The sequence below is a fragment of the Perognathus longimembris genome, chromosome 4 (genome assembly GCF_023159225.1).
Source record: "Perognathus longimembris pacificus isolate PPM17 chromosome 4, ASM2315922v1, whole genome shotgun sequence".
Classification (NCBI taxonomy): Eukaryota; Metazoa; Chordata; class Mammalia; order Rodentia; family Heteromyidae; genus Perognathus; species Perognathus longimembris.
This window is the reverse complement of record NC_063164.1, coordinates 55,735,074-55,760,781: the sequence shown is the minus strand read 5'-3', so window position 1 is coordinate 55,760,781 and position 25,708 is coordinate 55,735,074. Positions and strand designations below refer to the sequence as shown.

General features: G+C 35.7%; 1 protein-coding gene across 1 annotated transcript; it reads left to right on the top strand.

The window, feature by feature from the left end:
* Positions 1-625: 625 nt before the first annotated feature.
* Positions 626-25,708, top strand: LOC125350869. The gene is made up of 4 exons (XM_048345754.1): positions 626-679; positions 16,039-16,128; positions 19,440-19,874; positions 25,607-25,708. Exons 1-4 carry the CDS (start codon positions 626-628, stop codon positions 25,706-25,708), a joined length of 681 nt encoding a protein of 226 aa, XP_048201711.1.

Here is a 25,708-nt window from a genome sequence, read left to right as displayed (position 1 = left end):
GGGACTTAAATTTCCTAACAGGTTGGTAGCTTTCCACAATAGCTAAAATTTTGTGCAATTCCTTTTAGCCCTAATATTGAGATTCACATTAAAAACTTTGAGGAAGCAAACTTGAACTGCTGCTTCCCTACAAATGGGTTCTCCATATTACTGTGGTGGAAGCTTCCCATAAGAGAGAGCTTCAGCTTCTGTCTGCATTTCAGGCATTGTTTGGTACACAGGTTGCCCTGGGTAATCCATGAAACATTTAACAAATACCTTCCTTTGTTAAATCCTAATTACCCACATCCTGAAGACAGGTTCCTGAGACCCATTTTGAGATGAGCCAGTTTACTGAGGATTGGTTATTGTTCTATAGAATTTGAAAACAAAAGCTGCTTCAATCAGCTTTTAACAGGTTAAACTTGTAAGCTGAGTACCCAGCACAAGCAGGGGTTATGGTCTATGGTGCACTTCTCTCTTCCACAACTTACTAAATAATGTAGCTCCCAGAGTTGGCTATGAGAGATTTGGTGTCTGGTAACTGTTATCTAGCAACGTATGTCCATCATGCTTCATGTTCATTAGTTAGATGAGATCAGTGAGTTAAAGAACTGTTAAATTTTTGTGTTCCTTTAATGGATACATGACTGTGGCAGCTGAGTCACAGGACAGAAACTTGACAGAAAAGGACATGGAGGTAAGACAAGCTTATTAAAAAATGAAACTTCATAATTTTTTTAATGGTTTGTGCTAGCAAGGTGATTAAGACAATTCACTTAATAAATGTAAGGGGATAAAAGAAAGGAAAAATAAAACAAATGCATCATTCCTATCTTTTTCTTTATGTGTATGAATGATGCATACATCTTATTAGTGGCAAATAAAGCAATGTACTGTTGGGTACATTTTTAGCAGGAAACTAATTGAAAAATCTGTTTTGATGAGCCTCAAACAGCCAGAAAAATTAGTGGAAATTCAAACTTCCAATTTTAAAGCTATAAGTGGCTTTTCCTTAATATTGAAAGTGCCATTTCTTTGAAACTCAATTCATTTCTCTTATATCCTTCTCAGGTTTATGTTCAGCAACGAGCTGATGATATTAATTTCTACCTCCATATCAGCTAATTATTTTTTGAACCAATAATTTTAGTTGTTGCCATTAGAAAAATGTTTCTTTGAAAAAATAATACTGTGTGAGAATATTTCTCCATCACAACAAAAATACTAAATGATTGGTAGCAGAAAATAAAAAGAAATATACATTGCTTTAAAATTAGCATTCTATACTTAACCTTTTGAATTCTTAGCCTTCTGTGTAGGCGCTAATTCGATGTTTTTCACTAACCCTTATTAGAGTTCTACAGCTGTAAGACTAAGGTTTTCCTTGACAGAGAGTTTGGCTTAGTGACAACGTGAATTTGGCAGGTCCATGGAAACCTTTTGTTTTGTAGTTTGAAACTGCAGATTGCTAATACTGATACACCTCAAGGTCTTCTAATGTTCTGTCATTTTGTTGAGATCATTAGCCGATGTTTTAAAGGAACTTAAAACTCTTTTCACTTAAGCTGAAAAGCTGAATAAAAAGCTTTATCCCATAACAGGTTTTCATTACATTTGGATGTTTTCCTTTTTCAGTTTTCATATTGGCAGGGCCTTCATTTTGATAAGAAGGTGTCCTGATTTTATTAGGTATGAAAATTGTTCAATTTGATGGATGAACAAAAATAATTGCAGTCATAGTTAAAGGTCCTCAGGAGAGACGCTCTGATTCCTGTGCAATGGGCAGCAAGATGTGTGTGTGTGTGTGTTTTGGGAAAATGAGAGCTGACAGAAACCACTAGAAACAATGAGAATGACAAGTGACATTTCTTGTTCTTTCTTGAAAAAAAAAAAAGGAAAAAGATTTATGATTGAAATTATTCTGCAAAACAGTGCTGGCATGCGACCCAGGCACCCTGTGCCATACTATGTTCTCAAACTTCAAAGTCAACTTTAAATTATTGCAGAGAGCAAAGCAGCGTTTAACAACCTCCTGCAGAACTCTACCTGCCTACATCTGAGGAAGGCTTCCTGTAAATTTCAGTAACTGGCTAATCATTCATGTCCCCAGAGCAAATATTTTGTGATGGCTTCTTAAGTTCCTCAAGCTATAATATATTCTTCTTCAGTATAAATTCCGTTTAGTAACTTGGCATAGAATACCATATTTTTAGACAATGATACTGACAAAACATGAAGTCTGACTTACGTATCCCCTCACAGAAGTAGGAAAAAGTGAGAGGGGGCAGTGCATGCTACTTCAGGAGGAGGTTTGTTGGTGTTGTAATTTAAAACGGAGATGATTGCAGTAAACTGACTCTTGGGCTTAAATTACCTCCAATGGCCGGCCATTCAATGGCCATTCCCTGCTCACTGAAAAATGAGAATATTAGAATTTGAGTAGTTGAGTAGTTGAGTAGTTGATGAGAATTTTAAAAATATACCAGAAAAGACTAAAATTGTTTTAAAATGTTTTTCTCTCATTGGTAGAATTGCATGATTTAAACTAACACTACTGAAGAAATTACTTATTTTTCTTTAAAAGTATAGAAAATAATTCTTAAATCCCAATACACCATCAGAGTTATCTTCTTTTTCTAAAATACTTTCAATTCTTGGGCATGTATGCATGTATTTTAGTTTAGTTTAGTTTTTAATTTGGCTCTCCTATGGAAATCACACTTTCCTTTTAGCTCTGGTGCCTGTTTTTACAACATCTCAGGACTCCCAAGAACAAGCATTCCATGTTGTCTGCTTGTTGGGAAGTAGGGTCACTGGGAAGGTTTGCTCTGCTGTAGAATGCTCTTCTGCTCAGATTCTTTTGACCTAATTAACACTCAGTTCTGAAAGTCTATCTCTCCCTTCTATCAGACACACACAGATGCCTATTCTCTTAGAAGCCAAGGTCAGCGTAGACAGAGTGGAGTTTCCATTGCTGCCCCAAATCCTCTCTAGGTGTTTGTTGTTCAAGGATAGCTCAGTGAATTTCTTTCTTTTTTTTTTTTTGGCCAGTCCTAGGCCGTGAACTCAGGGCCTGAGCACTGTCCCTGGCTTCTTTTTTGCTCAAGGCTTGCACTCTGCCACTTGAGCCACAGCACCACTTCTGGCCATTTTCTGTATATGTGGTGCTGAGGAATCGAACCCAGGGCCTCATGTATATGAGGCAAGCACTCTTGCCACTAGGCCATATTCCCAGCCCTTTTTTTTTTTTTTTTTTGCCAGTCCTGGGGCTTGGACTCAGGGCCTGAGCACTGTCCCTGGCTTCTTTTTGCTCAAGGTTGGCACTCTGCCACTTGAGCCACAGTGCCACTTCTGGCCTTTTCTATATATGTGGTGCTGAGGAATCGAATCCAGGGCTTTATGTATACGAGGGAAGCACTCTTGTGACTAGGCCATATTCCCAGCCCAGCTTAGTGAAGTTCTATGTAGGGCCTAGAGATGACTTGTCCTACAAGAAGTGATGAGCCTGGAGGCAAGGGCCTGGTGTGTGCTAGTGAGGAGAGAACCCAGCTTCCCCTGCATGATGGACCAGCTGCAGGAAGATGAAAGGATGAGTTGGGTAGAAAAAACTAGGTCTCCATGTGGACAGACAGAACATGATGGAATTAGGCATAAAGAATATGTAGCTCCAAATGAATGAATTTTGATAACATAAAATGCATACTCTGTTGAGCATTTCTCCCAATTGATATGCCTTATTTTCATTTCAATATTTATAAGTCATTTTTATATTTGCCAACTCAAATGACTATAAAATTTCAGTGTGTGTGGTGAGATCATAACTTACCAAAACATTCCTTTTAGTTTGAAATTTAAGATTTTATTTCATAATTGTTATATGTCACAAGGCATATAAACAAAGTTGTTCTATTAGGCTGCTCCTTCAACGTAAGTATTCTATTTTAGAAATATACATGAAAAGCATCAGAGCTTTTGGTATTCTTGCATTCAGCACATGGTTTAAAACATTTCACTCATTATCATTTTGCAATAATCATGCATTTCTTAGATTTGGAAATACATTTCCACTTCATAAATAACTATGCTTTCAATTTGAAACACTTTCAGTATAGAAAAATATTCCAAAGTATGTCTTCCAACACAAAAGCAAGATTTAGGATTTGTAAGAAGCCTTAGTAAATCAAGCATATGAGACTATTTACAAAGCTTGCTAACAATTAGATGCTAGGGAGTATTAGAAAAATAAGAAAACATTTTAAAATGTTTCTTTTGTCAAAAAACATATTGAAAATCAAGTTAGGTGTTTATGGTTGGTTTTGTTGTTGTTGTTGTTGTTTTGTTTTGTTTTTGAGCAAACTGTGTTGGACAAGGCAAATCTTTGTTCCTGTTTTGTGCAAAAGTCTCCAAGTCTAACACTATAACAATGATTAGAAATGTGTTCAATGTTACACTTGATTCAGGAATTGAATCTTACAATAAGAAATCATAAGACATAAGAGACTTCTGGAAGAATCCAGTCTTCAACACACTTTCACCTTCATTTTGAACAAGGTTACCCTTCCCTTACCTAAAAATTCTCCCTATATATACCTGGTACTCTTTCCCACAAGGTCACAGATAATCTGGCAATGGCATGAAATACAGCCTTTAGAAACTTCTGATGAGCTATGTCCTTTGCCCTGCAGAAGCTCTGCAGTTTGATGCAGTCCCATTTGTCCAATCTTTCTTTGATTTGTAGCCTCTCTGGGTCTTCGTTAAGGAAGTTCCGTCCTGCGCCAAGGAGCCCAAGTGTTTCTCCTACTCCTTCCTTTAGTGTTTTCAGGGTATCTGTTTTGATTTCGAGGTCTTTGATCCATTTAGAATTGATTCTGGTGCAGGGTGATATATAAGGATCTAGTTTTAGTTTGTTGCAGGTGTTGAACCAGTTTTGCCAGCACCATTTGTTAAAGAGGCTATGTTTCTTCCAGACTATTGTTTTAGCTCCTTTATCAAAGATGAAGTAGGCCTAATTCTGTGGGTTCATTTCTGGGTCTTCAATTCTATTCCATTTGTCTTCAGGCCTGTTCTGTTGCCAGTACCAAGCTGTTTTTATTACTATAGCTTTATAACATAGCATGAAGTTGGGTATTATAATTCCTCCAGCACTGTTCTTTCTGCTTAGGATTGTTTTTGCTATTCTGGGTCTTTTATTGTTCCATATGAATTTCTGGATTGCTTCCTTTATTTCATTAAAAAATGGTATTGGGATATTAAGGGGCATTGCATTGAATTTATAGATAGCCTTTGGCAACATAGCCATTTTGATTATATTAATCCTCCCAATCCAGGAGCATGGGAGATTTTTCCATTTCCTTAGTTCTGACTTAATTTCATTTTTTATGTGCTTAAAGTTCTCATCATAGAGGTCTTTCACTTCTTTGGTTAAGGTTATTCCTAGGTATTTTCTTTGGTTAAGGTTATTCCTAGGTATTTTAAGTTTTTTAAGGCTATTGCAAAAGGAGTTGCTTTCCTGATTTCAGGCTCGGCCTCCGGGTCATTAGCATATAGAAAGGCCATTGATTTTTGAGGGTTTATTTTATATCCTGCTACTTTGCCAAAGTTTTGGATCAGCTGTAGTAGCTTGGGGGTAGAGTCAATGGGGATCTTTAGGTATAGGATCATGTCATCTGCAAAGAGAGAAAGTTTAACTTCATCTTTTCCTATTTGGATCCCTTTTATATTTTCTTCTTGCCTAATTGCTCTGGCTAGGAATTCTAGTACTATGTTGAAGAGCAGGGGAGAGAGCGGACATCCCTGTCTTGCTCCTGATTTTAAAGGGAATGGCTTTAGTTTTTCACCTTTAGAGTTATGCTTGCTGTTGGTTTGTCATAGACTGCCTTGATTATATTCAGGAATGTTCCCTGGAATTGCAGTTTTTCCAGGGCTTTTATGATAAATATGTGCTGGATTTTATCGAACGCTTTTTCTGTATCCAAAGATAAAACCATGTGGTTCTTTACCTTGCTCCGGTTGATGTGGTGGATTACATTAATTGAATTGTGTATATTGAACCAACTTTGCATCTCTTGGATGAATCCAGTTTGATCGTGGTGTATGATTTTTTTTTTTTGATGACCTGTTGGTGTCGATTGGCCAGAATTTTATTGAGAATTTTTGTGTCTATGTTCATCAGGGAAATCTGTTCCCTATAGTTCTCTTTCCATGATGAGTCCCTGCCTGGTTTTGGGATGAGGGTTATACTGGCTTCATAGAATGTGTCTAGTAGTGAATGTTCTCTTTCAACTTCATTGAAGAGTTTGAGAAAAATTGGTGTTAGTTCTGTTTTGAAGGCCTTGTAGAATTCTGCTGTGAATCCGTCTGGACCTGGGCTTTTCTTGGAAGGGAGATCACTTATTGCCGTATCTATTTCAATGATGTATACGGGTCTGTTTAGAAGGTTTAAATCTTCATGGCTGAGTTTGGGGCTATGGATTTTTTCTAGGAAATAATCTATTTCTTCCAAGTTCTCGAATTTGTTGGCATAAAGGTTTGCAAAATAGTCCCTTCTTGTGTTCTGAATTTTGTTTTTTTTCTGTGGTGATGTTACCTGTTTCATCTCTTATTTTGTTTATTTGAGTGTGCTGTCTTCGTTTTTTGGTCAGGTTTGCTAGGGGTCTATCTATCTTGTTGATTTTTTTCAAAGAACCAACTCTGTGTTTTTTTAATTCTTTCGATGTTTCTTTTTTGTCTCTAATTGATTCAATTTTGATTTGATTTTAATTATTTGCTTCCGTCTATTGATTTGGGGTTTGTCTTGTTGTTCTCTTTCAAGGAAATTAAGGTGCTTCCTTAAATTATTGAGTTGCTGTTTCTCCAGTTTGTTGGTGAATGCACTCAGAGATATAAATTTTCCTCTGAATACTGCCTTTGCTGTGTCCCAAAAGGAGTTGGTACTTTGTGTCCTCATCTTGGTTGAGTTCCATAAACAGTTGAATTTCCGTTTTAATTTATTCAATGACCCACTGATGGTTCAGCAGTGTGTTGTTTAGTCTCTGTGAATTGTAGGATTTTCTGTGGTGGCTGTTTGAGTTGAGCTCTACTTTTATTCCATTGTGGTCTGAGAGAATGCAGGTAATCGTTTTGGTACTTCTGAATTTGTACAGATTTTCTTTATGCCCTATGATATGATCTATGTTGGAGAATATTCCATGTGCTGCTGAAAAAAATGTGTATTCTGTTGTTGCTCGATGGAATATTCTGTAGATGTCATTTAAGTCTAGTTAGTTTTGGGTATCTATGCAAAAGACCACAAACAAAATCACACTAAAGCTACCAGCACAACAATGTTCATCACAGCACAATTTGTCATAGCTAGAATCTGGAACCAACCCACATGCCCTTCAGTAGACGAATGGATCAGGTAAATGTGGTACATATACACAATGGAATTTTATGCCTCTATCAGAAAAAATGACATTGCCCCATATGTAAGGAAATGGAAGGACTTGGAAAAAATTATACTAAGTGAAGTGAGCCAGACCCAAAGAAACATGGACTCTATGGTCTCCCTCATAGGGAATAATTAGGAAAGTTTTAGGCAAGTCACAGCAGAGGATCACAAAAGCCCAATAGCTATACTCTTATGAGCACATAAGATGATCCTAAGTGAAATGAATTCCATGTCATGGAATCAATTGTTATATCACTGTTGTAACTACTTTCAACATGCTATGTGTAACTGTAGCTTCGATTTGTTGATCTTCTTGTATCCCCTTCCAGTGATTGTACCTACAGTATCTCTGTATTTTATCTGAGTATATTGGAAACCATGTATACTGGTATTAGAACAAGGATATTGAAATGGAATACCAAAATCGAGGGACACAGGGTAAAAAAAGACAAACAACTACAAAATCAATACTTGCAAAACTGTTTGGTGTAAACCAACTGAACAACTCATAGGGGTGAAGGGAAAGGGGAAAGGGTCTGGGGGGAATGAGGGATGAGTTAACAAACAGTACAAGAAATGTGTCAAATGCCTAACGTATGAAACTGTAACCTCCCTGTACATCAGTTTGATAATAAAAATTTTTTTAAAAGGAACCTCTGATGAAAGCGTCGACTCACATGTAATTCCTAAATCCTGACAGATTTTATCCATGTAATTCTATGTAAGCCATTTGTGTTTCTCAACGTGTGGATTTCAGACCACATTTCTTCAAGTCACCATAGATGGTTATTTATTAAAATGTACTTAATTGATCCCTGTCAAACACTTAAATTTAAGTTTATTATAGCAGAAACATTGCATTGAATACAGCCTAGATCATGATCACACCTCTACCTTGCTCCTTTTTTTCCCTTCTCAAATTTCTCCCATCAAGTTTCTTTGTTTCATTTTCACACATGCATATAAAGAATGTTGTGTATGTTTGTCCTCCTTACCACTCCCCATTTATCAACTAATACCAAAACAGAGAGACAAAGGATAAAAAGACAAATGATTCTAAAAGCAGTACTTACAAAACCATTTTGTAGAAACCAACTGTACAACTCATTGGCGGGGGGAAGGGAAAAATGGAAGAGGGAGAGGCAGGGGTGGGATGCAGGAGGAGGTAACAAGTTTGATAAAAAAAAAATATATATATATATATATACTTACTGCCTTATATATGAAACTGTAACCCCTCTGTACTTCACTTTGACAATAAAGGAAAAAGCCTGAGAATAAAAAAATGTTACATATAGTATAGGATATTCATAGGAAAAACTTAAATATTTAACTTTGGATCCCTACTCTGCTAAATATTTATTGAGCCCCAATTTGTGCAAGGCAGTGACAGAGCATAAAGATCAACTGCTGAATGATGAGACAATTACATCACTTTAATAGAATATGCAAATTAAGTTAGGAAATGGACATTAACAGAATAGCAGCACAAACAAATTCAAACCTGTAACTGTGATAATCTATATCATGAAGATCATATTGCGAGAGAGATCAAATACTGACATTCTACAGCCTTAGCAGGATGGTTCTCTGAGGGAATAATGCCTAAACTGAGAAGAGAAGTATGATCAGCAATAACCGAGATTCCAGGAGTGAGAGGAGTATTCAGGCAAAAGAAACCTCATTAATGTTCTGTGGATAAGCCAAGCTCATACGTATATTAGAACTATTGAAGGGAAAGGGAATACCAAAATTGAGAAACAAAGGATAAAAAGACAAATGATACTAAAAGCAGTACTTACAAAACCATTTATTGTGGTGCTGGCAAAACTGGCTCAACACATGCAACAAACTAAAACTAGATCCTTATATATCACCCTGCACCAAAATCAATTCCAAACGGATTAAAGACCTCGAAATCAAAACAGACACCCTGAAAACACTAAAGGAAGGAGTAGGAGAAACACTTGGGCTCCTTGGCACAGATTGGAACTTCCTTAACAAAGACCCAGAAAGGCTACAAATCAAAGAAAGGTTGGACAAATGGGACTGCATCCAACTGCAGAGATTCTGCACGGCAAAGGACATAGCTCGCAAGATAAACAGAAAACCCACAGACTGGGAGAAGATCTTTACGGGCCAATCAATGACAAAGACCTCATATCTAAAATATATGCAGAACTAAAAAAATTACCTTCTTCCAAAACACAACTGCAAAGAACCAATAGCCCCCTCATCAAGTGGGCTAAAGACTTACAAAGAGACTCCTCTGATGAGGAAATGAGAATGGCCAAGAGGCATATGAAAAAGTGCTCTACATCACTGGCCATAAAAGAAATGCAAATCAAAAAAACATTGAGATTCCATCTCACCCCAGTAAGAATGTCCTATATCAAGAAAACTAACAATAACAATTGTTGGAGGGGATGTGGCCAAAAGGGAACCTTACTTCATTGTTGGTGGGAATGTAAACTGGTTCAGCCACTCTGGCAAGCAGTATGGAGATTCCTCAGAAGGCTAAATATAGAACTCCCCTATGACCCAGCAGCCCCACTTTTGGGTATCTATCCAAAAGACCACAAACAAAATCACAGTAATGCCACCAGCACAACAATGTTCATCGCAGCACAATTTGTCATAGCTAGAATCTGGAACCAACCCAGATGCCCCTTAGTAGATGAATGGATCAGGAAAATGTGGTACATATACACAATGGAATTTTATGCCTCTATCAGAAAGAATGACATTGTCCCATTTGTAAGGAAATGGAAGGACTTGGAAAAAATTATACTAAGTGAAGTGAGCCAGACCCAAAGAAACATGGACTCTATGGTCTCCCTTATTGGGAATAATTAGTACAGGTTTAGGCAAGTCATAGCAGAGCATCCCAAGGCCCAATAGCTATACCCTTATGAACACATAAGATGATGCTAAATGAAATGAACTCCATGTTATGGAGACAATTGTTATATCACAGTTGTAACTACTTTCAATGTCCCATGTGTATATGTAGCTTCTATTACTGATGATGTTCTTGTGTCACCTTCCTGTGATTGTACCTACACTATCTCTGTAATCTTATCTGAGTATATTGGAAACCATGTATACTGGTATTGGAACTAGGAAATTGAAATGGAATACCAAAATTGAGAGACATAGGGTAAAAAAAGACAACTACAAAATCAATACTTGCAAAACTGTTTGGTGTAAGTGAACTGAACACCTCAGGGGGGGGAAAAGGAAAGGAGGAGGGGAGAGGGGGGTATGAGGGACAAGGTAAAAAACAGTACAAGACATGTATCCAATGCCTAACTATGAAACTGTAACCTCTCCGTACACGAGTTTGATAATAAAAATTTGAAAAAACAACAACAACAAAAAACATTTGTTGTAAACCAACTTTACAACTCATAGGGAAAGAGGGAGGGGGAAGGCGGGTGGGGGGATGAGGTAGAAGGTAACAAGTTTGACAAGACATGTACTTACTACCTTATGTACATAACTGTAACCCTTCTGTACTTCACTTTGACAATAAAGGAAAAAGAAAAACAAAAGTCATGATTTCCCTCATACATGGTGTCAGATCCAAAATATAAATATATATGCAGGCACATAAAAGATTGTGTGTGGGTGTGCGTGGGTGTGATCAATCTGACTGATTTATTGTTGTATATGCATTTGGAAGACACTATGATAAAAAAACTTTTGAACAATTACCATGTAGTCAACATAAAAGCATATCACTAAGTTGAAACAAGTCTTGTCTGGGCATTAGTTGAAGGGGTCAGATTAATGGAGAGTGGGAAGGAGGACAAACATACACAACATTCTTTATATACATGTGTGAAAATGGAACAAAGCAACTTGATGAGAGTAATTTGGAAAGGGGAAGAAAGGAGCATGGTAGAGGTGTGATCATCATCTAGAAGCTTTGTGTACATAACTGGACTTGTCCAACTAATTTGTTTTAATTTAAAAGGAAAGCTTGGTAGGAAAACAGGAAATTAGAAGAAATAGGGAGACTAAAAGAACAGAGATTCACTATTCTGAGAAGGGAATCTGGTTAAATGAGCTATCCTTCAAATTACCCAAACCATTGCCTGACAAGAAAAAAATCAGGAATCTACTATTACCATACTTTAGAAATACCTTGTTAAAAGGAAAAAAAAACCCACAGATATCATTTACTTCCAACAAACCATTTTGTATGTCTTATGTGACACTCCAGGAGAGGTCATTTTCCTATTGTGTTATATACCCAGGTACTTTCTTTTTGTATTAAACTTGGAGTTTCTACCAAGATTCATCCTACATCTGTTTATATTTGCACAGCCTCAGATTCAGTGTCTGAACATATTAGAGCAAAACTTTATGGAAGACAACGAAATATCAATTTTCAAAATTCCTGAACTCAACTTGTTCTTGAACCATATTGACCAGGTAGCTACATAAAGTGCCCAACAGGCCACAGCTACTCGGTCACAGTTGTTCTGAACACCTGTGTAGCCACTTCAAACAGATTCTCATTTTGTTTGTTTTCAAATTTCTTTTGGAATATATGTTAAAAGATACACCTACATGAGTTAAATATTCAAACACATCCAGAAATTAAATATGTCAGGTAATCCTTTGAATGATGGGAACATCTCATTTTATTCATAACTTGCAATTTATCGTGTCAGCTTTTAGCAAATGCTGAAATACTTGATAGAATAAAACTATCAAACATAATGTAATGAGGATTAACATAAACACATTCAAAGAACTTGCCAAATTTTTGACTGAGTCAATTTTGAGTAATCAATATATAATTGGTTGGTTACATACATAATATATATTACACATATGTGTATATCATATATATGTGTATATATATTTCACACTAAGGAGGAAACTGAGGCTTCTTTTATAATTAGTGGGTTTTATAATGGGATTAACAGAAAACAACACCTAAAATGTTATTCACAATTTGCAATAAAAGATTCCCTTGAAAAATAAATTCAGAGTAGTCTTAATTTACTTGGCTTAGTTTTCTGCAAACTTTTGGTAGTATCCAATACAGAAGCAAATCTTATGAATCCCCCCAAGGTAGAATATAGACCATTTCTTGAACTCATTTATTCTTTATAATCCTTCCTGTTTTCTGAAAAATAACATATAAGACTCATGTTAAAAGAAACACATTTAGGAATATGTTGCCCTCTGTGCTGCTGGGTGTAATTCCTTGATTATGAAATATGAAAGAAGAATGGTTTCACTTATACATCATACCCCCCAAACAATAAGATAGTAAGGGGAACAGTGGGAAATAAATCATCCACAAAGATACTGAAAATATGCCAGAGTGAATATATTTTGAGTTAGAGAGCAAACATCTCTGAACAAGAGTATCATAACATCTGTTCTAATTAGGAAATAGACACAAATTATGTAATAAATAATGGTAACAACTTACTAATACGAGGAAAATCTACATGGTAACCCAAGTATGTGTGAGAGCATAGGAAAAACAAATATATAAAAGGCTGGGACCTCATTAATGTAGGGGAGGTTAGGGCTGTTGGAAAGTAGGGGAACTTTCCAGTTTAGCCAGCAGAGTTGGTCTGGAGTTTCTAGAAACAGTAGATCACCCCTGAGAGAAAAATAGAGCTTATAATTACTGAGCAAATTTATGCAGTAAGAACAAGAGTGCCTGTGCATGCAGGCGGCCTTTCAAATATGGAGATTATGCCAGGGCTCACAGAGGGAGCTACAGAACTGTGTCTATCTCCTGGGCCAGAGGTAGGCTGTGTGTACAATGCTCAGGAGCTTACAGAATGCTGTGTGAACTTCTCACACACAGGAAGTTATGCAGCCTCTGTTCATACTGAGAAAGCTATAGAAAGTTTGTCCATAGGCCAAGAATGTAATGTCAGGATTTCTCTCCTGCTTCTGTAGTGGGAATGCCCTGTTAGCTATTCCAACATTGGTGACTGGTGGTAGACAGCCCAGGCAGTGAGTGCATTTTACAAAGCCTCTTCCTCCAGAAATGTTCTTCTAATGTCCTCTGTGGAAAATCACCAACATTGTCTTCACCATTAGTAATTTATCACAGAGCATTTATTGAAAAGCACACTTGGAACTGAGGCAGCGAATTGATAACTGACCAAGGTGTGCATTTCATCATTCACAAAGGTGTTTTTCAACGCACATTGCTGCAAAATGTACAGGTACTGCTACCACCTGTTTCCCACCTTTCCTACATGTGGAATAAAACCTGGTAAATAACAAATGAGTTATTTATGTATCTGTTTGGTTTTTAACATTTTATGTGGAAGTCAATATTATACTCACAGGAATTTGCAATGACACTACTCAATGATTTCATCAAGTGTTTAGCCAATTTTTCCAATTGTATCTTACACAATTATAGTGAATAAAAACTAAACAATTCATATTGGCACAATATGTATACATGTGTGTTTGTGTTCATTCAAATATATATGTGTGTAAACATATACATATATCTATACATACATATAAATATACACATACCTTCAGCACACACTACGCACATATGTAAAGTTCGATGTAGTTTGTCATCACCAACTCAGTAGTGAAAAATCAGAACTTTTCTTCCACCACAAGTGACTATCCATTCACAGTCTAGCCTACCCACCACTTACAGTAACCAATAATTTGTTCTTCGTACTTATAGTCTCACCATTTTAAGAATGTTATGGACCTGGAATTCTACAGTATGTTACCATTTGAAATTAGCTTCTTTTCACTCAGTGCAATATTCTTTCTTATGGAGTGAGATAATACTGTTGGTTGTTTTTATTTACCTTGAAATCTCAATCTTTTACTTGGTATATTTAGACTATTTTTATGTGATATTTGAATTTGGGGGTTATATGTACCATGCAGTTATTTTTCTTTGCATTCCATGCTATCATCTGACCATTGATTCTAATAGTCCAATTTGGACCAAAAGTTTTATTCATTTTTTGTTTCTATTTTCCCTTTGTTGTAACACTTGACTAATTTTATCATTTTTACTGAGTTCAATGGTCTTTCCTTATGTTCAGTCCATTCCACTGAGACCAATGAGATTTAAAATTTTAGTTTTTCCTATTAAGAATCTAAAATTGCCAACTGTTTTATAAATATATCCTATAATGCATTTTGACTTGTAGATAATGTTATTAATGTGTCTTTTATATAATAGATTTAAAGTGTTTTCTCCAAGTATCATATTAAATACATATTTTTGTGAGAGTGTGTTGCTATTAGAATTTTGCTAGTTTGAGTGCAGTACAGAATATTACCACCTTTATCCACTTATCCTCCCTAGTTTACAGCATAACAATGTTAGATACATTTTCCATAATTATTGAGAATCACATTAGGTAATTTTGTTTTATGTCTTGCTTCAGTTATTATTATTTCAAATGTTCAAGAAGAGAGAAAACACTGTTTTATCTTTAATGTGCTCTTTCTGTTCATTCTTAATTCCTGAAGTTCCAAGATTCTTTTTTTTTAATCATTTTTTCTGGCTTTCAAGGACTTCCCTCTACCAATCTGTTTGCTAAATTGGTTGCTACCATTTCTTTTCTTTTCCTTTGTCTGAGAATACCTTTGTTTTCTCTTCATCTCTGAAAGATTATTTCACTAGACATTGATTTTAAGGTTGGCAATATTCTCTTTTAGCCCTTGAAAAAATACTGTTACTTCTTTTTGACTTCCAAGGTTTCTGATGAAAAATCAGCTTTCGTTTGATTGCTTTTCCTCTGTAGGAAGATGTCCTTTGTTTTTTATTCCTTTTAATATTTTTAAAGACATTTTCCCTGAAATTTCATGTGATGTCTGTGGGGGATTAGTTTGGCCCCTTGAGTCAAAAGGCTTGTCTTACAAAATTTAGAGAGTGATAGTTCACCCTGATACTTTGAATTTTTTTGGCTATTATATCTTTGTCTTCTTTTCCTGCAGTTTCTTTTTCTTCTTTTCCTGCAGTTTGAAAGACACAAGTATTACATGTTTATTTTTTCCATACTTTTTAAATTTGCATCTGTAGTTGTAATGGGAAGGGTTATTTTGACATATCCATATATACATAAAATGTATCTTTACCAGACTCATCCCCTTACTTAGGGACAAAGAAGAGTATAGCGTATCCCTAAGATTATGTTTATCTTTTCATATTTTGTCTAGGTTGAATGAAATTCTTTCTCATTTTATTTTATCTCCACTCGTCTTTCTTTATGTTCTTTCCATTCTACTGTGATCATCCAGATAATTTATAAATTTTAGTTATTTCATTATTTTAAAATTTTCTTCTTTTGTTCTTTGTATCTTCCTTTTCTGTGCTACACCTTTAAAAATTGCAAGCATATTCATAATCCACACTAAGCCAGTTTTATATTGACTAAGTCTCTTGTCAGATGATTCCAGCATCTGTGTCTCCTCTGTGTTGTTTTCTGATGATTGTGTTTCTTGGAAAGAGTGATTTTTCACTAGTGTTTTGTATATCTGCAATTATATTTGAGACTTTAGATCTTACTCAAATGTGTTTCAGAACATGAATAGGAGAGTTTTTCTGTTATTGCCAAGTAGAAGGATGCTAAAAGTCTTAATTCACCAATTAGCCTGCTCTGACTCTCGGAAGAGACGGCTATGCCACTTCTGCCTGGTTGCGGCAGAGTCCTTATGAATCCGCTGGCATGTGTGGCTTCCTGGTAAGAGGTTAAGACCTCACTTTACTATTCTCCACATGGTTTCTATTGACACCACCACCACAGGGAGGCCTCGTTGCCAGTGGATAAACTTGTCATGACCTTTTGCTCAAAAATGGGCAGAATGCCAGAATAGAAGTACGGGATGGCTTTCCCATTTTTGAGAAAGGTTATGTTACCGTCAAATGAGAAGAAAGTCCTGCTCTTCTAAATCTTCTCTGATAATATGAAGTGTTTATGTATAGGGAAAAGAATAACAATAGAGAAGTCTGAAATTTTTGACTTACCACTCAGATTCAGCTGAAGGGCAAAGGGTGTTTCTGATTTTTGCCTGGCATTTGCACAGGCTACAGTATTGAGCTAAAAATTTTCTGTCTTTCCAGTTTGCATTATTCTTGCTCTTCTGAGCAACCAAGTGTAGGTTATCCTTGGGAGAATATTCTTTAGATGCTTTCACTAGGTTCCTTGAATTTCTATCTCTCCCAGAATGAAGTGGAATTGCTATATATTTAAAGGAAAAAGGAAATTCAGGAACTCACTACCATATTTTTCTCTGGTTTCAAGGCTCCTCAGGAATTTGCATTCTCTCTATCCTTTACCAACTATTTTTTTCCAAATAATTTCTAGGGTTTTAAGCTTTACTCAATGGGAGGAATTGAGAGATGCATGTCTATTCCATATTAATCCTTGAACAGATGCTTCAAGTCAGTTTTAATTATTAGAATTTTGTTCTCTGTAGTTTTCATCCCTGGTGAACCATTTTTCCCTCTTTCTCCAGTTTCCAATTTATATAAGGTTGGCTTGAAAATTTTATTTTCTTAAATAACATGAAGTCACTACTTCCAGCTCTTGTGGTGTCTCAATCTTGCCCACGTTAACAAGGTTTTTCTGTAGTGTACTTCTTACATGTGAGGCACAAACATTGGCAGTACACGTTGATTAAATTCTCAACATATGTTAGTTTCCCAAATCAATATCCAGGTCTTTCTTGGCATTACTAGGCCTTTTTTCCCTCAGAATTTCTATACTCAGTGACCAATCCAAATGTATTAATTAATACTATTTTGATGCCAAACTTTCCAGTCTGTTTAGACTATGGATATGTGTCATTTTTTTTTTTACTCCCAAGCTAGGAAGAACAGTGTAAATACTTAGAAATTAGTATGTTATTTTTGAAAGTTGGAGTTTGGAATTTAGAGGCTTTTTATTATGAGTGTCAACTGGCATATATAGATTGTTCTTATTTATGGGGTAGTAAGTGATTTTATATAGTGTAAATTGAAATCAAGGTAAGCATGTCTATATCCAAAAAAGGTGAGCATTTCTTTTAGATATTAACACTCAGAATACCCTTGCTTTTCACATTTAATGTAGCCTCAGTTGGTGTAGAGGGGGTTGATTTTGACACGTCTACACCTTCACAACATACATGCATGCATCATTCACCTTCAGCCAATACTTCCACTAGAAGGAGTACCTAGGACAGGAACTATTTCACATTTTTATCAAATTCTAAGTGTATGTTACTTGTTCAAAGAGAACTCACAGTAGCATCTCACACTTCAGTTCTTAATCTCACAAACCCCACACCTATTACTCCCTATTATTCAATAGCTTTTAAAGAGTTTTATTTGCCATTCTCATTCACAAATGCAAGAGATTTGGGGGTTGTTCTCCCTTTCACATTCTCTTTGAGGATCCACTCTTTTACCTTTAAAATATGCTAATTTATCCTAATCTGTAGTCCATCAGGTATCCTTGAATGAAACAAAATACAAGAAAAACACCTTCCTCATGTATGCAACTGAAAAAAGTACATTTTAATGTACATTGAGAATAGATGGATAGTTATCAAAGGCTGGAGAAAGGAGTAAAGAAAAATAGGGAAAATTTGTTCATTAAATATTAAGTAACACTACCTGTTTTAAGTGTATTTCCTCAAAATAAATTCATAAAATGCATTTTACCAATGGTTTCTCATGCTCTCATGTTTAGTAAAACCAAACCTTGGCTTGAAGACTGTAAGTATAGAACTAGCCAACATTTGTACAGTGCACTAGCCCATCGTTCAATTCATTTAATAGGTGGCTCAATATTTTTAAATCAGGACATTTTGCATATTGTAGGAAATATTATTTCAGGAAAACAAAGATGTATTGAGTTCCAGTGCATTGAATAATTTTCATAACAGGATTGGTTATCAAAGAAGTCTAGGGATATTGTGTTAGGTGATCTTTTGAGATATTTGCTGGACTTACTGTAAACAATATTATTTATCATACCTACTGTCATTATACTTTCCCATGAAAACACATGATCCTTCAAGAGAAAAAAAAATCATGTTTTAATGTCTGGAATTTTCCATGAAAAATATCTCTAGGTTAGAAGTGAAAGCATTCATATATATATATATATACATACATACATACACATACACATACATATACACATATATGTATACATGTATATGTATGTGTATGTATATGTATGTATACATGTATGTATATACATACATATGTATGGTATATACATATATGTGTATATGTATATATACATATGTATGTATATACATATATATACTTGCTGATTATGATTTGCTATTTTCTCTTCTACCCTCCTACCTTCTCCTACCCTTCTCTTCTGTTTTAGCAAGCTCTGAAGTTGCTCTTCTTCCTCCTCTTCTTGCATTATACCCATCTCTCTCTCCCTCAGTTTTTATTCTCTGTATTTATTTTGACATTTTTTCTTAATTGTCAAAATTAAGCTTCACAGTGAGAAGCACACAATAAAAGTACAAATGAGGTTGAGGAGGCAGATTCCTAAATTAGTTAGATACATATTCAATCCAGATTTGTCATGAAGAAGACAGGAAATGACAATTCTATTTCATTGTCTTTTTAATAAGTGACCTTTTCTCAGAAAGTGCTAAAGCAATGAATAAACAAAGCTAATTTCTCATAGAAGGAAAAGAAAGACAATCAAATTTACTAGCTCTTCTCTACTTAGGTGCATATAGCCATGTCTATGAAAATCGGTCATCTCCTTCATCTGTCTAATTTGAGTTTAACTGACATAATATTGTAGTGGCATGAGGTAAAAATATAGCAATGCGTGTTGCTGGTTTTTGTTGTTGTTGTTGTTGTTAGTCATGGGTCTGAACTCGGTCTTGTGCTCTGTCCCTGATCTTTTTCTATAAGGTCAATGCTCCACCATTTTGAGCCATAGCACCACTTCCTCTTTAGCTCTTGAGTGAGATGTTTCTAAAGCCTCAATCATTTGAGCATGTCTTAATGAAGGAATTCTTACCATTACAGGAAAACACGGAGACACCTTTGTTCCCCATACAAAAGGGCTCCCTGAATCTCCTGAGGCAAAAATGGGAATCCAGCGATTACCAGAGAAGTGAATACTGCCCTGGAGATACTTGGTGCAGGCTCCCTCAGCCCAGGGAAAGCAAGTTGCTTCAAACAGAACCAGACATTCCTTTGGCCCCAGAAACTCCAGATCCCCCTAGTATGGCCTGCAGCCCAGGGGAGGAGATGCTAAGCGCAGAGACTGTAGAGGAGAGTCCCAAGGATGAGAGCGAGCCCTCCAGGGAATATGGCCAGCCTGAAGTTCTGAAGGAAGCTTCTCTGATTGGACGCCGTAGGATCGAGCGCTTTTCCATTGCCCTGGATGAGCTCAGGAGTGTCTTTGAGGCTCCCAAATGTGGAAGCAGATTGACTGGACCAGCTCAATACACCGGAAAGGTAAGGGGACATTGATTAAGTTGAGTGTACAGTTGACAAGGTACGCAGCTTGCTTGGGCTGACATTTATTCCCAAGTACTTAATCTCGACCATACTCCAGGCAGATGTGGTGGAAGCATTCGTGATATGCACTCTGAAATGTGCCATCTTCTATTATTGACTTCAACTGTGATCTCTTCCAGTAGGGACCTGGCTTCCTTCCATTACCACAAAAGCAAATCTGACATCCCTCTTTTTTATTGTTTCTTCACGTGTGTGCCTTGTTTCCACAATGAGCTTGTCAGTTCCTTGGAGACTGTGACAATTTCTAACCACTGTGGTTAAGCCATGGTGGTCAAGTTCAGCAAGAACTGTGGGAAAGTCTCATTTTTTTCTTCTTTTCCTCTCAAAGTTTGATAAATGTAGCATGTAGTAAATAAGCTGATACGAGACTATCAGAGGAATTTGTTATTGGCCTAAGCCCAGGACTTCCACATACAAAATGAGACCCACACAAGGGCTATAGTTAAAGCTTAAATAGCATTCAGAGTACAGGACAAAATAGTGGCATCAGGTGGCTGATGAAAGAGTGGCAACAAACAATGGGAGCTGAGGAGAAGAATATAAAGAAAACTCTGTTCTATTATACAGACAAAGTCCAACTAGCTATTATCAGCAAATTACCTTGATCAGTTCTCTCTGTGGCAGATGTTAGCATCCCAATCTTTTCATTCTACAAAAACATCTTCTTCTAGACATATTAAGGGCTATCAATTGAAAATTTTGCTGCCTGTGTGTCTGATTTATACTCTTATAGACACAAATTTATCTATTTATTTATTTTTAACCAAAGGAAAGCTTTACAGGGCAATTCTTGTATTTGCAGAGGTCTGACTTTTTTTTTTTAAATAATGAACCCAAAATGTGTTTAGATTGGAGTACTGTAATCTCTTTCATGACTTGTCAGTAGTGATGGAATGGAACAAATGAAGGCTTTGAAACCACAGTGACCTGGGTTAGAAACCGAAAACCTGCCATTTGCTTCCATAACTGGATAATACTTAACTTGGCAAACACAAATGTTTTAATCTATCACTTGTTTTTTTTTTTTTTTTAGAGGATTATAGTAATCTCTTTAACCCACTAAGCATAGAGTCTGGAGAATTTGTGATGATCATACCATAGTAATTAGGATCCACTATAATGTTTTATATGAAATAAGTCTACTAGCTAAAGGGGGCATTTAGTCAAATTCAGAACATATAGTTAAGATTATTAACTAAGACTACATTTATACTTCTGTTGTGAACTAAAAGCAATTATAATTGCAAGTAGAATGAATGTGATTGGTAGGGTCCCTACAAAGCAAAGGTTGTAGTAGAGTTTCATGAAGAATTAATAAATAGTCTCAGGTTTGCAGTGGAAGGGAAGCTCCATGTTTGATGCTTTTTTATTTTTTTGCAAAATCAGGTATCAGAAAAATATACAGTCCCATTCTTGTAAAGTGATAATTGGTGTACATAAAAGGCATAATAAGAATAAAGAAACTTTAAAACATTATTTCACCATAATTTTTGTCAAGTTTCTCTCTGGGAATATATGGCATGATCTGCCCTTCTTGAACATTAAATAAGTATTTGTGTGAGAAAAGGGTCATGGAGATATATCTGTGTGGTTGTGTTGAATATAGACTATTAAACACTTGCTGACCACTGACTAGAAGGTTTCTTTCCCTCTGGTTTAGTCATAAAGTTACAATTTATTTTGTCCCTGTTTGTTTTTTATTAGCTAGAGACTGTGGTACACAAAGTATTTATGATGCCATTTTTTTACCTATATGAATTAGAGCAAAATAAAGTAGTTTTGTTTAATGTGTTGACTCCCAATATGGACATTTACTCAAGATAATTGGCAAAAGAGGTGGCCAAATATCAAAAATTCATCTTTATGAATTATTATTTTATAATCTTTTATGTGAATGGTATGTAACTACTTGAATGTAGCAATAAGAAACCAAAGCCCTAATTAGGTTTTGTTGCAATGTGTGGTCATTCTTACTCATATGCTATGTGCTTTGTCATGTAATAATGACAAAGATTATGAGGACTTGGTGTAGTGGTTCAGAATATCTATAATTTCAAGTACTTGAGAAGAGATTTTCGTCCATACAGATCATTTACAAGAAAAAGAGATAACAATGTTAACAAAATGTACTTTGTATATGAATTTTAGATGAGACCTACAAAGGAGAAACATGGAAAGAAAAGAAAGGAAGTCAATGAGGAGTTAACTTACTTTTGCCTCTACATGCATTTTGGTATGCTATTTGGCTTGTGAAAACAATTTCAACTAAATTTGAAATGATGTGTTTCCCCCTTGCATAGTAATGATATACAACCCCACACTTAGTTACTTAGTTTCTCTAGACCTTTTCTTCTTCCTCGTATCAACACTTTATGTTAGTGTCATTATAAAGTAATGAGATAATGTGTATTTGCATAAATCATGCAAAACCTCTAGCCACTTTATAACTATGACATTTATATTTATGGAGACTATTGGAATATAGATGAAGTGGGGAAAGTTATTCAATATTTATAACATTTAATGCAAGGACAAAAATAAATTCAAACAAGGAAAATTGTTTACAATGAACAAATCATCCTAACAATAAGAGACAATGAGCTGCATTTTGATGCAGCTACAGAAGGGAGCACTTTGGCAATAAGCACTTGATTTTAAAACATTATGGAATTAGTGGGGGCGGGGGGGTTTGAGAGGCTTTATAACTTTGAAAACTGTAGAATAGCATCTATGTAATATATCCACAAATGTATGCACATGTATGTCAATGTGCATGAATACATACACACATATGTATTGTCAGAAATATTTTGGGAAAACATCTTTGAGACATTTTTTTTTTGCCAGCCCTGGGGCATGAACTCAGGGCCTGAGCACTGTCCCTTGGTTCTTTTTGCTCAAGGCTAGCACTCTATTACTTGAGCCACAGTGCCACTTCTGGCTTAAATGTGGTGCTGAGGAATCGAACCCAGGGCTTCATGTATGCGAGGCAAGCACTCTACCACTAGGCCATATTCCCAGCCCGAAAACATCTTTTATTAACACATCTTTTACTCAAATGTGTGATTTGCCTCTGAAAATAATTTATTGCTAGGAATAAAGAACTAGAAAACAACAATCTCTTCTATAAGCATGCAATGCCACTAAAAGAAATACCAATCCCTATCAATTTTACCATATTCTTAAACTATTGTTAAAATAAATTTTCCTAACATAATTAATTGCAAGAGAAAAATCAAGTGATATAGCATAATTTTATCTGGTTGATAAGTTGTAATTTTTTTGAGGAACAATACTTTTTGTTATCATTTTTAAGACATATTGTTAAATAGGCATAAAATGAACTCAAGCTGGAATATTTTTATGTTTACAAGGTAGTCAGAGATATAAATTCACAATCCCAATAATATATGTAAAAACTAATTTCACAAGTTTTTAAGTTTTTTTAAGAATATGAGAATATAAATGTTACAAAAAAGAGTAAATGACTAATTAAACTGACTTTGCTGTCCAGAATTGTATTATAATTAATGTGAAAGGAATTTTAAATGTGCATGGATATATAATAGGTTATTATAGCAGCAATATTATAGTAATGCAGCTAAATGGAATGTTCTTTAATCATTGTTTTAAAATTCTTGGTAATATATTTGGAGTTTCTTTTCTTCTTCCCTGATAAACATATATTTCAAAATCATGTCTTGACTTTCTTGGGTTTACAGTCAACGGTTCAAATGCTGGTCTTATTTAATAATCGAAAGATGTATGACTTAGTTTCTGAGAATCTATGTTGACCTGAGAAACATAGCAACGAAAAACATTAATATATAGGGAGAAAATTTATTTTTTTAATGAAGAAAATCTATCAGAAAGAAAGGAAAACAAAAAAAAGCAAGTGTGACTCACTGGATTTGTTTTATGTTTTCTTCTACAATCTAAGTAGGTTGTATAATTAATCTTCAAATAAAGTTAATGTAAACCTGGCCAGTTGTTTCTGAATAAAGGGGTTTGGAATGAAGGGTTTGGACTAACTTGGAGTAGAACAGTAGGGTTAAGTTTCTCCTTGTACTTCAAAGCTCACACTTGCTCCCCACAAGACTAAGATTGTGAAGCCCCTAAAAGCCTCTCTCAATGGTTACTTCATTCAGCCATCTGTGTGTTCTCAAGGTTGATTCCACTAATCAGTCATGACTTTAGTTTCTTTGGAAGCACAAAGGGAAAATTTATCTGCTGTAGTAATTTACTCCATCACTTCTTATGTTTTCCATGTAGAAATGTGGCTGCCTCAAAATCATTCATTTGGTGGGATGTACTAATATTGAACAGCGAATGTTTCTTATTATTTTAGGTCCCAACATTTTTTTTTTTTTTTTTTTTGGCCAGTCCTGGGCCTTGGACTCAGGGTCTGAGCACTGTCCCTGGCTTCTTCCCACTCAAGGCTAGCACTCTACCACCTGAGCCACAGCGCCACTTCTGGCCGTTTTCTGTATATGTGATGCTGGGGAATCGAACCCAGGGCCTCATGTATAGGAGGCAAGCTCTCTTGCCACTAGGCCATATCCCCAGCCCAGGTCCCAACATTTTGATAAGCACAATTCTAACATTAAATGAACTTAACTGACAAAAAGGGAACTTCTATCCTTATGTATACTGGACATGCTACCTCAACAATGCATTTATTCAATCTGTAGTATAATTGGAAGCAAGACAATACATATTTTCATGGAGGAAATCATGCAAATGCAAAGCTAAAGAATCATGACCTACCTGTGGACCAGTGATTAGGCAGATTATAAATAATGAAGGATGCTGTACTTTGCAGCATATGTTGTTTTTATTCACTCTAATACCCTGTTTTTTCATTTAATGACCAATCTGTCATCTTCAGTTTTTAGTTCTGCACAGTATCAGGCAATTAAAATCACAGGTGAAGCAGGGCTTACCGTCTGGCTTTCACAACAAAATTATTTCACTAGATGCTGAGTTTATTATATTTACTTATTAAAGCTAGGCATTTGATGCCTCTGGCTTTATTTGTCTGTGCTGAGAGAGCCAGAGCAGTACTTCTGTTCTACTCAATCACTTTCCTCTGTCATAAGTTTTTATTCTGTCTCCCACCTTCACTTCTTATCCTTTTTTTTAAAATTTATTTTTATTTATTTATTTTTTTTGCCATTCCTGGGCCTTGGATTGAGGGCCTGAGCACTGTCCCTGGCTTCTTTTTGCTCAAGGCTAGCACTCTGCCACTTGAGCCACAGTGCCACTTCTGCGTGTTTTCTATATATGTGGTGCTGGGGAATCGAACCCAGGTCTTCATGTATACAAGTCAAACACTCTTGCCACTAGGCCATATTCCCAGCCCCCACCTTCACTTCTCATCAGATAATTTCTGTCACATGTCATATATTTTGTGAAAGTTTTTAACTGGACAAAGACACAAACTCCTGAAAATTAGTTCTAGAAATCTAGCCAACAAACCCACATAAACATGTAAAACATAAATTAAGATCAATAAACAGGAAAATAATAAAATTAAAAGTCTTTCCTTAGAAGAAAATTTATAGATTTTCAAAGAAGTATTTCCTTTGCTTGAACAATTGGCAAAGTTATGTATTTCAAAGCTAAAGTATGTAATTTAATGAGAACAATCACTTCTTTTTAATATGTAGAGACAATTCGATCATTCTCATTTCAGCTTTAAGAGCGGAATATTTGATGACAACGGGTCACTTGGAAACTGGTTCAGCAACTTTTTCATTGTCTTAGCTTGA

Coding starts and splice junctions, on each gene's coding strand:
- LOC125350869 (XM_048345754.1), top strand. CDS start 626: ATGACTGTGGCAGCTGAGTCACAGGACAGAAACTTGACAGAAAAGGAC. Junction 680..16,038: donor TGACAGAAAAGGACATGGAG/GTAAGACAAGCT, acceptor TTCACCAATTAG/CCTGCTCTGACTCTCGGAAG. Junction 16,129..19,439: donor CTGGCATGTGTGGCTTCCTG/GTAAGAGGTTAA, acceptor TTACCATTACAG/GAAAACACGGAGACACCTTT.